Source organism: Oreochromis aureus, linkage group 11, assembly GCF_013358895.1.
Source record: "Oreochromis aureus strain Israel breed Guangdong linkage group 11, ZZ_aureus, whole genome shotgun sequence".
NCBI classification, from domain to species: domain Eukaryota; kingdom Metazoa; phylum Chordata; class Actinopteri; order Cichliformes; family Cichlidae; genus Oreochromis; species Oreochromis aureus.
In genome coordinates, this window is record NC_052952.1 from 16,639,189 (window position 1) to 16,651,706 (window position 12,518).

At 37.4% G+C, this 12,518-nt stretch overlaps 2 protein-coding genes across 8 annotated transcripts in view; both read left to right on the forward strand.

Moving 5' to 3' along the window:
* The window catches only part of LOC116330676 (myelin-associated glycoprotein-like), a 44,611-nt gene that overhangs the window by 12,178 nt on the left and 19,915 nt on the right, over positions 1 to 12,518 (forward strand). For 3 of the 7 annotated variants that reach the window (XM_039619411.1, XM_039619414.1, XM_039619413.1), the window contains exons 7-8: positions 11,344 to 11,379; positions 11,474 to 11,506. In XM_039619411.1, the coding sequence (XP_039475345.1) occupies positions 11,344 to 11,379; positions 11,474 to 11,506 (69 nt within the window). Of the gene's footprint in view, positions 1 to 11,343; positions 11,380 to 11,473; positions 11,507 to 12,065; positions 12,353 to 12,518 lie in introns of those variants that run through there. The other 4 variants (XM_039619412.1, XM_039619416.1, XM_039619415.1 and 1 more) reach the window with 2 other exon arrangements.
* The window catches only part of LOC120442609 (sialic acid-binding Ig-like lectin 12), a 119,456-nt gene continuing 108,465 nt past the window's right edge, over positions 1,528 to 12,518 (forward strand). Inside the window, exons 1-2 of the mRNA XM_039619429.1 lie at positions 1,528 to 1,674; positions 8,910 to 9,040. The gene's annotated coding sequence lies outside the window, so the exon portion shown is untranslated. The remainder of the gene's footprint in view (positions 1,675 to 8,909; positions 9,041 to 12,518) is intronic.

Consider the following 12,518-nt stretch of genomic DNA (forward strand, 5'->3'; position numbering starts at 1 on the left):
TACAGTGCACCATGAAGCATGGAGGAGGAGTTGTGATGGTGTGGGGGTGTTTTCCTGGTGACACTGTTGGGGATTCATTCCAAATTAAAGGTGCACTGAAGCAGCATGACTACCACAGCATCCTATTTTGAAGAATCTTAAATATAAAACATATTTTGAGTTATTTCACTTTTCTGTTTACTACTATGATTGCTGTGGACTGTGTGTTTATAGCAACCACCAAAGCAACATCGACAAAAGGACTTAGAAACCTATTATGCTATGAAATGATTTACAAGCAAGTTCAATAAGGTTTAAAAAAAATGTTTACTTTCTGTTGACCAACACCTCAAGTTCCATAATAATAATCAGTCCATATTATGAAGCCAAATAGTTAAATTAATGAGTATTAGAAAAGCAAATTACCTTAAAAAAACATCCATGAGTCTATCATAGGGGAAGAGGCAGGGTACACCCTGGACAGGTCACAGGGCCACCACATAGACAGACAACCATTTGCACCTATGGGCAATTTAGAATTAGCAGCTAACCTAACCCCATGTCTTTGGGAGTGTGGGAGTAAGCTGAAGTAGAATCCATACATACACAGGAAGAATATACCACACAGAAAGACCCTGGACTTGAACCCAGGACCTTCTTGCTATGAGGAAACAGCCCTTACCACTGCACCACCATGCTGCCCTATCTGGCATTATATTATGTCAATTTGGACAGGAGCACTTATCCCCTGCAAGTGTCTCTAAAGAACTTGTGGTGTTTAGGTGGAACTGAAAATGGAGCTTCTAGCTCGGGAGCACATCTGTGGCTAATGTTTAGTTGCTCATTTTAGTGTGCAAATAACCCCCACTAGTTAGCTTTGGTTCCTGTTTGGTGGTCCGGGTGGGTCTGTCAGACCAAAGTCTTATGATGATGAGAAAAAAAAACCCTTGTCAGTACACAGCCTCAAATATTTCTTCTCCCACGTCTTCTGAGTGCGACCAGCTTTGTCTGTTGGTTTAAGAGACAATAAACCACACAAGAAGAAGAGGATTTATTCATTTTATTTGCATCATGCAGATTGAACGTGTTGCATAATGAGGTTGAATAGCCACAGCTACATATAGCAAATAACATTTAAGTGTTAAACATGTGTTCAACATTAATAAACAATTCAGCTTACCTTCTGTTTCCATGTCATTCCTCTCCAGTGTCAGTATATCGTATAGCATCTAACTGATATGTGAAGAATACTTATGTACAGTAATATAGAAAACATCTGGTCTTAAATCATTAAAATATAAATAGCTGGACCGACAGACATTGACTTTACTGAATATCTGGATGAACATGCAAAATATTTATTAGAATTTTAGACTCACATATCCAGCTCAGTATCTTCTTAAAGTGTAACAGGTTGATGCATAGCCACAGATTATCTTTGAACTCCCCTGTGTAATGTTATAAAATAGGGCCTCAAAAAAGTTAGAAACGGCCCTGCCCTATTTTCAGTGAGGGATTTTTTTTATCCGCCATTTTATCCTGGTCATGTTTTTGTATGTTAATAAGACGGCTGTGCTTCTCTCTAGGATTCCAGTTAAGTGGGTGGTTCCAGCTGGAAAGATTTGAAAATCCTCCTGAAAGAGTCAGAGATGATGTCAAAGAGATTTGCAGAGACAAGCAACTGAGGAGAAGCAGGTAAAACAGTACTGTTATGATAATAGAATAGATAAGAGTATGAACTGTGGGACGATAGCTTTGTGTTTGAGTTTTTTGAAGCGAGAGTTGAGCCGAAAGGCGACACTTTCGATTTCGAAATGCCCCAGGCAGGGCTGAACTGGTAATCAAGAATAACTGGCATTTTCCCGATGGAGAGACGCATTTTGCCGTTGCGCAAGCATACAAGCATTGACAGGAGCCCATTTCTTTTCATTAGTGTGGAAGAAGTAGCGAAATGGTGGAGATAAAAGCTGAGAAAAAAATAAAACGAACCTAAAAACAGATGCAGCAACATGTGTCAAATTAACAAACATGCTGTCGGGGCTCTGAGGTGGAAAATAATGACGTATAAATACGTTGTTACTGTACTTAAATCGAATTTTCAAGTATCTGTACTTGAGCGTTTTTTTTTTCCTGAAAAAAACAGGCTCAAAACAGGCTTGTTACTATTGGGTTAAGGCATATTATGGTAGCTACTATTTCATCACTGCGAGCCTTCAAACATCAAACCGATTTAAGCCTAAACAGAAACACATGAAAGGCAGTCCTGTTCGTTTATTAATCACCAGGGGATGTCACATAAAAAGAGATAAAAAAAAAACCACAACCATAGTTAAAATGGGTTGTGTTTTTTTTCGGATTTTTTTCTTTTTTTGTGGCACAACAGGTGTCGATGAATTGCGTTTGCGGTGCTTCAGCAATTATAGCTAGAAGACCAGCAAGCATAAAGGGAGTAATATTTTTTAATTTGCTGGTAATTTCAAATACAACAATTCTGTCAGCTCAAGAAAAGCTATGGCCTCATGGTCAGAGTTGGTTACATCAAGTGTAGCAGAGATTAATATGATTTATAGCTGATGATACTTAGATTGATTGACTGAATTCCACCTACCAACTTTATAGTGTCTACAAAAACGACAGCATAGTGTATTGTCAGTGTAGAGGATGGAAATGAGCCAGGACAACACATGAAACATTTGCTGACATCTGGTTGAATTCAGTTGTGTACATCCACAAAGAGTAGCAGATCAGCTGATCACATCCTGTACACCAAGATAACCTACTGGAACTCAGAAAATATTGTGTTGTGTTATACTGTTTAGACCCAAAGTCACAATCTACAATGCTATGGAACGCCAGGACTGCCATAATGAATTAATTAAATACACCATTAAATAATTAATTAAATGTGGCAATAATTAATTACATAAATATTTATGACACATGTAATTAATTAATTATTGACACATTTAATTAATTATTGACATAGTTAATTAATTAATGACACATTTAATTAATTATTGACACATTTAATTAATTTTTTGACATATTTAATTAATTAATGACACATTTAAATAATTATTGACATTTTTAATTAATTATTTAATGATTTATTTATTTAATTCATTTTGGCACTTTTGTCCCCTTCATCTCTCTCCTTGAAATAATTTTATTTGTCAGCCTCATCCATCAAACTAAGTGGGCGGGGTTAACGCTGCCCATGCAGCTTCTCTAACATTTGATTGGTTGCCGTGCAAAGTAAGTCAAGACAGGTCGATCCTAGATAATCGATTGCTTGTGTGGACTTGGGACAGCCCACAATGCATCTCAAATCACAGGCAGCAATGGTGGTGGTGTAAAGTTTTGAAATACCCCGTTTTTCTGTCACCAACTACACTTTTAATAGTGTTTTAGCCGCGAATGTCGTGGCGTAATCTTCACGTCTGGTCAGGTTGTCAACATAGAACATGTTTGCAAAAGTGCTCAGATGTTTTCAGAGATGTCACTAGCTCTGCTAACAGTCAGCTGACAGCCCCCGGTGTTCCAGCTTAACTGTTTTGGGTTTTTTTTGGGGGGGGGGGGGGGGACGTTAACCGGTTTGTTTACATATTCCACTCTCCGTGTCCCACATGTTGCATTCGCAGATTCTCATTTTCACCGAACGATCGTCTCTTTCCGCCTGGTCTTCTGTCTCTGTGCTTCTATAACATAAAGAATGAGCTGACATTTTTCTAATGACACCAGCGATCAGCTCAACAGGCCCTCAGTTTACCTGCATGCATCCTCCTCACCTGTCAGCTGTTTAACACCTGCTGCTAATTCAAGAAACATGCCCACGTTACCTGGTGATAGCGCAGAGCTGCTGGAGCTTGTTTCCCAACAGAGCACTTTATAGGCCAACCAGCTTTATCAGCGGCTGATGTCCAATCACTGGCACACAGCTTTGAAACCTCACCTGAGTTTTAGCTCTCAGTGGTTAAACGCTCGACTTAATTCACTCAGGTTCTGTCTGTCGGGTCACGTTTACTTCGCTGTTTTATTTACAACTGAGCAAATCGGTTTGGCTGAGGTTAAAGTTACGTTTCATAACTGCATAGTTTTACTGAAGTTTAATGGTTCACTGTGTTAGACTAAACCATTCGCTTTTCTTTATCTGGTGTGTTTTGGATTTAACAGTGAATTTTGAGATTAAACTGACTTTTAAAAATGTTTTTATACAAAGAGGAAAGAGAAGGCGTATTTCCACCGAGAGGAGCAGAGTTTGCAACAGCATGTTCATCGTGAAGACTGCAACCTGGACAGAAATATTACATCATCTGTTTTTTAATAGTTATTCAACTGTATTCTAAGCACCAGCTGTCTGTTAGAATTTTTAGAGTTTACTTAACTAAAAATAAATGAGGTTAACATATAATTTGTGTGATTTTTTTCTTTCTTTTTTTTTCTTTGCTTTTTCGGTCATGTTATGTTTACCTGCTTGTTACAAACTATGAAACACATCGTGCAGACTTCTGGATGTTAGAAGAAAACTAATACTGCTCATGAATGAGACTAAAGGCAGGAAGGTGTCCTTTAAAACTAAACATGTTAATAGGACCTCCCTATTTATATCATAGTTTATGATATAGCATGTGTATTTCAGTAATAGCCTACTTATTTCAGTGTAGTGGTGAACAGTCACACAGCTCACGTGGGCGTTATCTGTGATACTCCTTAACTATAATTTATCCAAGTTAACTTCAGTTAACCATTCAGACAGTTCTTTTGCAATGACAAACATAAACACTCATGTCGCCAGTAGGTTTCCGCAATGCCAGCTGTTTAAATTACAGCTGCTTATGCAGTAACCATGGTAACCACGGACTCTGAGTGGGTCAGACAACAATTTTACATATATGATCTTAAAACAGGACACAGCCACTATACGTGCTGGCCTCATATCAAATGTGAACGCAGACTGTGTCTATGTTTGACGTTTGTTTTCTATCTAATCTTCGCTCTCAAACATTTAAGCAGCGAGTCTGCAGCTGAAGGAATACAAACTCAAATTGTCAGAACAGGTTTGATCGTTTCTTGCGTGTATTAATTTAGTGATTTATTAAATCACCAAAATGTTATTCTAATCTGCTGCTGAGTCTCTTACGCTGATGAAAACGCAGATAACGCAGATCACGAACACCTGTTCAACCAATCACTTTCATTCCACTTTGATCTGTGACAAACTGATGCGTTCATCTCTGTTACAGTGTTGCATTAGACTGCTATAGTTTTTTGTTCTTTATGCTGTAGATTTTCACATCTCTGGAATAGTTGGCAGTAATAAGGATGATTTTCTGTAAAATCATATTGATATGACTCGTGACATATTCGTAGATGACCGTTAGATTAGTCAGCTGGGAAACTGGGTTAACTCAGAGAGCTGAAGATATCATATCAGCCCAACATCATGAAGTCTGTATGTGTTTCATAGTGTCGAACCACCTTTGTAACGTTAAAGCCAGCAGTTACTACATGACGGAAACACCAACGTTATCTCTTTTATGCGTTTATACACAGGTCACGCTGATTACTGAACAAAAACCCAAAGATCAGCTGTTAATCGAATTTATTTGCTCTCTCTCCTCCTTAAACATGTTTTTAATGTTAGTTATAATTTAGAATTGGCGACTGAAACACGTAGGACACATAAGAACATCAGGAAATAAAAACCCGATAAATATAACCTCAGTAAATGAAGTCAGTGTCAGCGGGGGTTATTACAGCTGTGTACCGGAGCCTGCACTTTGTCGGTGGTAATAAAAGCTCGATTGCTTGCGAGGCGAGCAGGTCTATCCCACGCTTTGCCGTGAGACTGGGCTGGGCAGTCATCTCCGAAATCATCGAAGCACTTTTGCAAAGAGGCTGCATCTTGACAAACCGACCAGACATCTGAAGATTAAACCACTACATTCTCGGCTAAAAAAATACTAAAATGGTATTTGGTGACACACAAACAGGGTTTTTCCAAAGTTCAGTTCTGTTAGTTTCAACATGCCGGATGTTGTGTGCTAAAAACAATGGCCACCAGGCCAAAGCAATGGTTTTGACTCGATCAGCGTTAACCCCGCCCCCTGAGTTTGATGGGTGAGGCTGACAGATAAAATGATTTCATGGTGAGACCTGAAGGAGTCAACTGTGCCAAAATGAATTAATTAAATACACCATTAAATAATTATTTAAATGTGGCAATAATTAATTAAAATGTGAAATAAATAAATAATTAGTTAAATGTGTTAACAATTAATTAATGAAATGTGTAAAAACTTTTAATTAATTATTTCCCATTTTAATGAATTATTTCCAATTTTAATTAATTATTGCCACATTTAATTAATTATTTAATGGCGTATTTAATTAATTCATTATGGCAGTCCTGGCGTTCCAGACCATGCAGGCAGCAGAAAACAGTTTTTTTTTCCTTCTTTTGTTTCAGTTGAGTATAATCAGAATTTTTTAAAAAGAGTTTGTATTCCAATCTACTGATATTCTTTTATTATCATGTTAATATAGCACATGATGCTTGACAGGAGCTTCTGTGTGGTACCGTGAATCATGTCAGGGCTTGGTGCTGTCTTCATACTGGATGTCTGCCACTGTGATGATTACTGGATCGTGTTCAGAGAGGTTGCTGTGGTGAACTCTTAGATCCAATAGCCACTGAGCATTACTGAGCGTTCTTCTCCGATATGCTCCTCCAGTATTAATACGTATATATATATATATATATATACATATATACATATACATCAGGGGCGAATCTAGGATCTGAGCTTTGTGGGTGCTGAGCACCCAGAGAGCTTCCCAGCCAGGCAAGATAAACTTTAGTCGTCACGATGAGACTTCTTCTCTGTCTCTGTCAGTCCCTGCATCCCTAAATGTCTCCATTTCCATTCTCTCTGTCTCTTTGGTGCATTTAAACCCCTGTTCCTCCCTGTCCTCGTCGTCTCTTGTCTTCGTTTCCGTTATCAGTCATCATAACTTTACCATCTCTGTGCAAGTCTGCAAATTTCTATATTAAATCATAAGATTCTTAAATTCATCAAGTCTCTCTGTGCCTGGGTCCTCGTCACAAAACATGACATCACTGTTTTGTACATTTTAACACAATTTAATCCCCACATTTGTGAAAGAAAAGCAAAACACTTTTTCAAAGTCTGTAACAAAACCATCAAATCTGATAAAGGTTATTTAAATGCTGCAAAAGAAGAATGGATTGGAATAAAAAAAAATACATATCCTAACCTTAATTACTGGGGGAGAATAATGAATGATGCTGATAGTGAGTAAAAAGTAAACTGAGTGCATTTTTTGGACAGAGATTCATTTTTAATGTGTATGTATAATATAATACAGATACATAAAAATACACTCCAAAAACAGAGTCCTTGAAATGTTCAAAAGTACAAAATATTAATAAAAAAATTATAAAAATGGAGGCAACTTTGTCTATGGTACAATGTATACTATGTATGAAAAGATCTTTACTGCAGATACTACTACGGCTCTGCAGATTTTTTCTTTTATTTTAACCTATGTCGCTTCACTTTGAGGTTGGCAAATCAGTCTATCACTTTTTGGTGGTCAACTCTCTCAAGCAGTTTAATAGTTTCTGTTTTGCCTGTCACTATTCCCTGTCTGTTTACTTACCTGGTTCTTCCTGACCTCGTTCTTTCTCCTCACGTTCCCTCTTTCCTCTCGCACTCTTTGGACCGACAATCATACACAAATAGATTGTATTCAATTAGATGAAAAAGTTACATTAATATGAAAAAAAACTATTAAGATCACTAATGAAAATGTCCTCTCTCAGTGTACTTTCAACCAAAAGGCAAATAACCAAACCACATGTACATCTAATAAAAGATATAAATATTGAAACACTGATCCAACATTATCCTTTATTGACGGGTCATTTGATTTTACACTTTTACCTGAATGTGGCTCCTTTTTTTGAAAAAACTTCATTATATCCATTATGAACCTGGCTGTCTCTCTGTACACAAACACACACACACACACACAACAGGATTTATAAGGTTAATGGGCATCCAATCAGTTAGCTAGTTAGCTCATATCGGCACATGCACATATGACAAAATAACCAGCTTCTCTCGTTCCATTTCAAACAGGACAGTGGTAACAACAGTAGGCTAAGGACAATTTCAAGCTTTAGATTTTAAATAGGCTATATAAATTTCAATGGGAGCAACAGGACGGTCAAATGTCGCTTATTTTACTCAATTACTGTTGATTTTACTACAGAGCAGGACAGATTGTAGATAGGGTAGCAAACATCGTTGGAAAACATGTTTTCAACACTGTATGTTACCTGGGTGTAATGTTTTTCAGCTAAAAAGAAAAATGGTCTGACTCCTACCTAACTATATAAAGAGTAACTAAAGGTTAAATGGAGCTAACATGTCCTGTTTTAAGCCAGAAACTCACACCTCCGCTCCGCTGTGTCTCAGCCACAGCAAGAGTAGGGGCGAGGCGAGCTGGAACTAATCATTTTTGGGGGCGGGGGGGAGGGATATCTATACTTTTGTTGTTAAAATATTATGTCTCAACCAAGTACTGTATGCTTTTTATATTTTTAGTAGTGTGTCACACAAACACCAAATATTGTCAAAAAAAAGTAAGAAATCTTTGGGGGTGCTTTGATTCATTTTTGGGGGTGCTGAAGGACCCCCAAAAATGGGCTAAAAACGCCCCTGATATACATATATATGTATATATATATATATATATATATATGTATATAGAGAGAGAGAGAGAGAGAGAGAGAGAGAGAGAGAGCTACAGCTACTTTTTAATACTTATGTTTTTGGAAAAATGCTTGGAAAAATATGTTTATGTTTTTGGCATTTTTAATTTATTTTTCTTGTCATCTTTAGCAGCAGCAAATTTCTCTTTGATTTTAAGTGAATGAATAAACTAAAATCATCTGGAAAGCCGGAAAGAGTCGGACACAGTGTCAAAGTGTTTTGTAGTCACAAACAACTCAGCCAGACGGGAGCAAAAGCAGGTAAGATATTTATGATTATAACAGAGATTACAGATTACTGTGCAAAAGTCACCCCTCATTTCTTTATGTTTTGCTTCCAAGCAGACAAATGTTCTTGAGCAGTAGTTTGCCAAACTTTCTGAACGTCTTTCTAAATTTTTGTTTGGACATTGCCTGCTTGTGCATTGACAGAAAATGGAACAAATGTCACCCAACATCAAATTAAGAGCTTTTAAATGTCACTCAGGAAGCCTGGAGAACTATTGCTGAGTACTGCTAAAAGAGATTTCAAGAAAGCTTGCCTAAGAGAGTTCAGACGGTGTTGGAGAATAAAGATGCTCATACCAAATACCAACTTTAAATTTGTTACAATTGTACAACCCTGATTTTGCTTTGTGTATTATATTTTCATTTTTGTTTATATATTTCAATAAACCACTATTTATTTCCCATTTTCCCAGCAACAAATAATGAAATGAACGGTGGCCCAACACTTTTGCACAGTATTGTAGCCTATGTATTTTACCAAGAAATTCAGTGTCAAAGTATTTACATTACTTCTGGCATAAGCGTGGCTATAACATTTTTGTAAGTCACTGTAATGAAGCCTAAAATAGTGACTGTGGACTTTAAAAACCCATGATACTTCCTTGCAGTATCAATGCAAAGACATTAAAAGTAGAAATACAGGGAACCTGGGAAGTGAGAGATTTGCTGCTTTCAGAGACAAATGGTAAAATAGAATAAATAAAAAAATTATAAAATAAATAAATAAAATATAAATGACAGAGGCACTGACAAAATACCAACAGAGTATATAGCAGTATGTATGGGAATAATAATTTTGCCTTTATTTCATATGAATATATTTTTTAAGTTGTCTAACTTCTAAAACTGTGTTGTAATTTCCATGTATTGAAGTGATTTTGATGCATTTATTTATTTATTTGTATTTTTTTCATGTAAAAATGCTGCAGTGTTTTACAAGACCCTCAAGAAACATGGACAACGAAACAAAGTTTATGATAACTTGTCTGCTTTTTGCAGGTAACATAATGAGTCACCTCTTGGTTTACAGCTGCTTTACAAATAATGCATACCTTTATAAGAAATGGCAGAGAAGTCATTATTTCAGTGCCATTCCATTAATTCTCTTTCAGCCATCTGTAGCTCCGTGTCCAGTGATGAATGGAAGGCCACTGTTGTAAAAAGCATTGATGCTCTCGTTACATCCTGTGTTGTGGTACCATGTTCATTCTCCCATGCTGGAGGAAACCTGCCCTCCTCCAGACTCAGAGGAATCTGGCATGAAAAAGATGACAAAAAAAGCAACATCTATCATGAGGATTATACACTGATTACGGACAGCTTTAAGGACCGAACACAGCTGGTGGGACGTCTGGGCCAGAACAACTGCACCTTAGAAATAACTGGAGTTAAAGATCATGACAACGGTCCTTTCTGTTTTCGGGTTGAACTAGTGCGAACAGAAAACAATGAACCCACCAAGTACAAGTTCTCCTTTGTTGAGGACTGCGTTGAGTTGAACATGCTTAGTATGTCACCAACTTTCCATGACTTCAAACATCTATACCAGTTTTCTGTTAAATCACTTTGCCTCTTACTTTATGTCTGCCTTTTTCATTTTCAGCTGAGCCTCCAAAGCCTATATTGATCCAACCAAAGACAGCCACTCAAGGAGAGCCCTACACTGTCACCTGTTCAGTCATCCACACCTGCCCCACTCATGTTCCTAAACTCACATGGAATCTGGATAGTACAAAGGTCATTGTGCATTATAAAGATATTAAACAAGGAAACTGGGAGACACAGTCCATCCTGACATTTATTCCTGAGGAGGATGACAACAGAGAGATAACCTGCACTGCTGAATTTAATGGAGGCCTGAAATCATCTTATACTTTCACACTCCATGTAAAACGTGAGATCCTTTCAGTAGTTTACTTCCAATATATTTTTTAACCCTTAACTTTGCATGATTAAGAAAATGTTAATATCACTATTAAAAGTATGTTTAGATGAATGTTGTCTGTATTCTAAAGAAGTAACAAAAAAAAAAAAAACCAAACAAATACCAACTCTGTCTCTTTCCAGGTATTGAGAACTATAATCACATCATCATTCCTGCTGTAGTGGGGATTGGTACAGCTCTGCTCTTTGGCATCCCCTGCATTTTAATGGCAAAAAATACACGTGAGTCATTTTATAGAGAATCAAGCTTTCTGTTTACAAGCATGAGACATTTTTCCTCTCATCAGTTCTACAGTACGCTCTTTAATATATGTTTTTTTGTTCTGTTTAAGGAACCGTATTGCAGAGCTTCAAAATCAAGAAGGAACGTAAGTAGAAAAATATTTTGGATCAGATGCAGTTGGTTTCTGAGCCTGTCATCATATATGATAACAATATAATGATTGTTTTTATTTATCACATCATGTGGAACAGGCTTTCCAGATTATCTCGCAGGTGAGAAAAAAAATGTTTCTTTTCTTTTGTTTTTAAAGTTTGGAGCATTAAGTACGCATGCATGTTTTTTTTAATGGCAAAATCTTTGGAATTGTACATCCACACGTCTTCAAGATTACATTTTGTGGAAAAGAGGAAATTGCTTTATTGCTACAATACATTAGATAGCATATTAATCAGCATTAATTTTATCTCGTATAGCTTTAAGCTGGCCAGGGGACAGTTAATACACGAACACCATAGCAATCATTTAACACGCTGACACCATATTAATCCTTATTACAGGTGCAGCATAACCACTTTCAGTATTATTATGTCTTTATACACACATTGCAGTCCTGTGCTCATAAAGAGTTGAAGCTTTCCCAGGTAATTAAAGGTCTCAAGCTTCATTCAGCGTGACTGTCTGGGTGACACATTGGTTAAGAAGCCGGGAGCTTAAGAAATATTGCACACATGCTTACAAAACACATATATCACATATAACCTAGAACTAGATTTAAGCATAGGCCTGAATGTACTGAGCAAACATGTTGCACTGGAGCTTTCTTGACAACAGGTGACGAGTGAAGAGGACCAGCCCCTGGAGACTGCAGAGGCCTGAGCCCATTGCCTTTTTTGGAAGAAGATGCCAAAAAGAGGAACCTCTATGTTGCACTTTATGCTTAAAATACATGAATGTTCTGTACATGCAAATTATGTGCTTGTAAACGCTAGAAGGGGCGTCATAATACCCTGATGCTATAAAAGCAGTCTGAAGTATAATTTTGGTGAAGACCCTTGCTGACATGTGCAGTGACTGTCTTCCCGCGCGAATACTTCAATAAAAGATCGCTTTACCCCAAATCTTCTGGACTGTCTTGCCTTTGTACTCTCCACCAATTCTGAACTCTTAACAATTGGTGCATTGGCCGAGGTTGGTAGGGAGAGACGGTGTTGGCATTGTAGACGTCCAAGGGGGGTCTCATAGACAGGATCCGGTGGTCAATCTGAGTGGACAAACGGGCAGCCC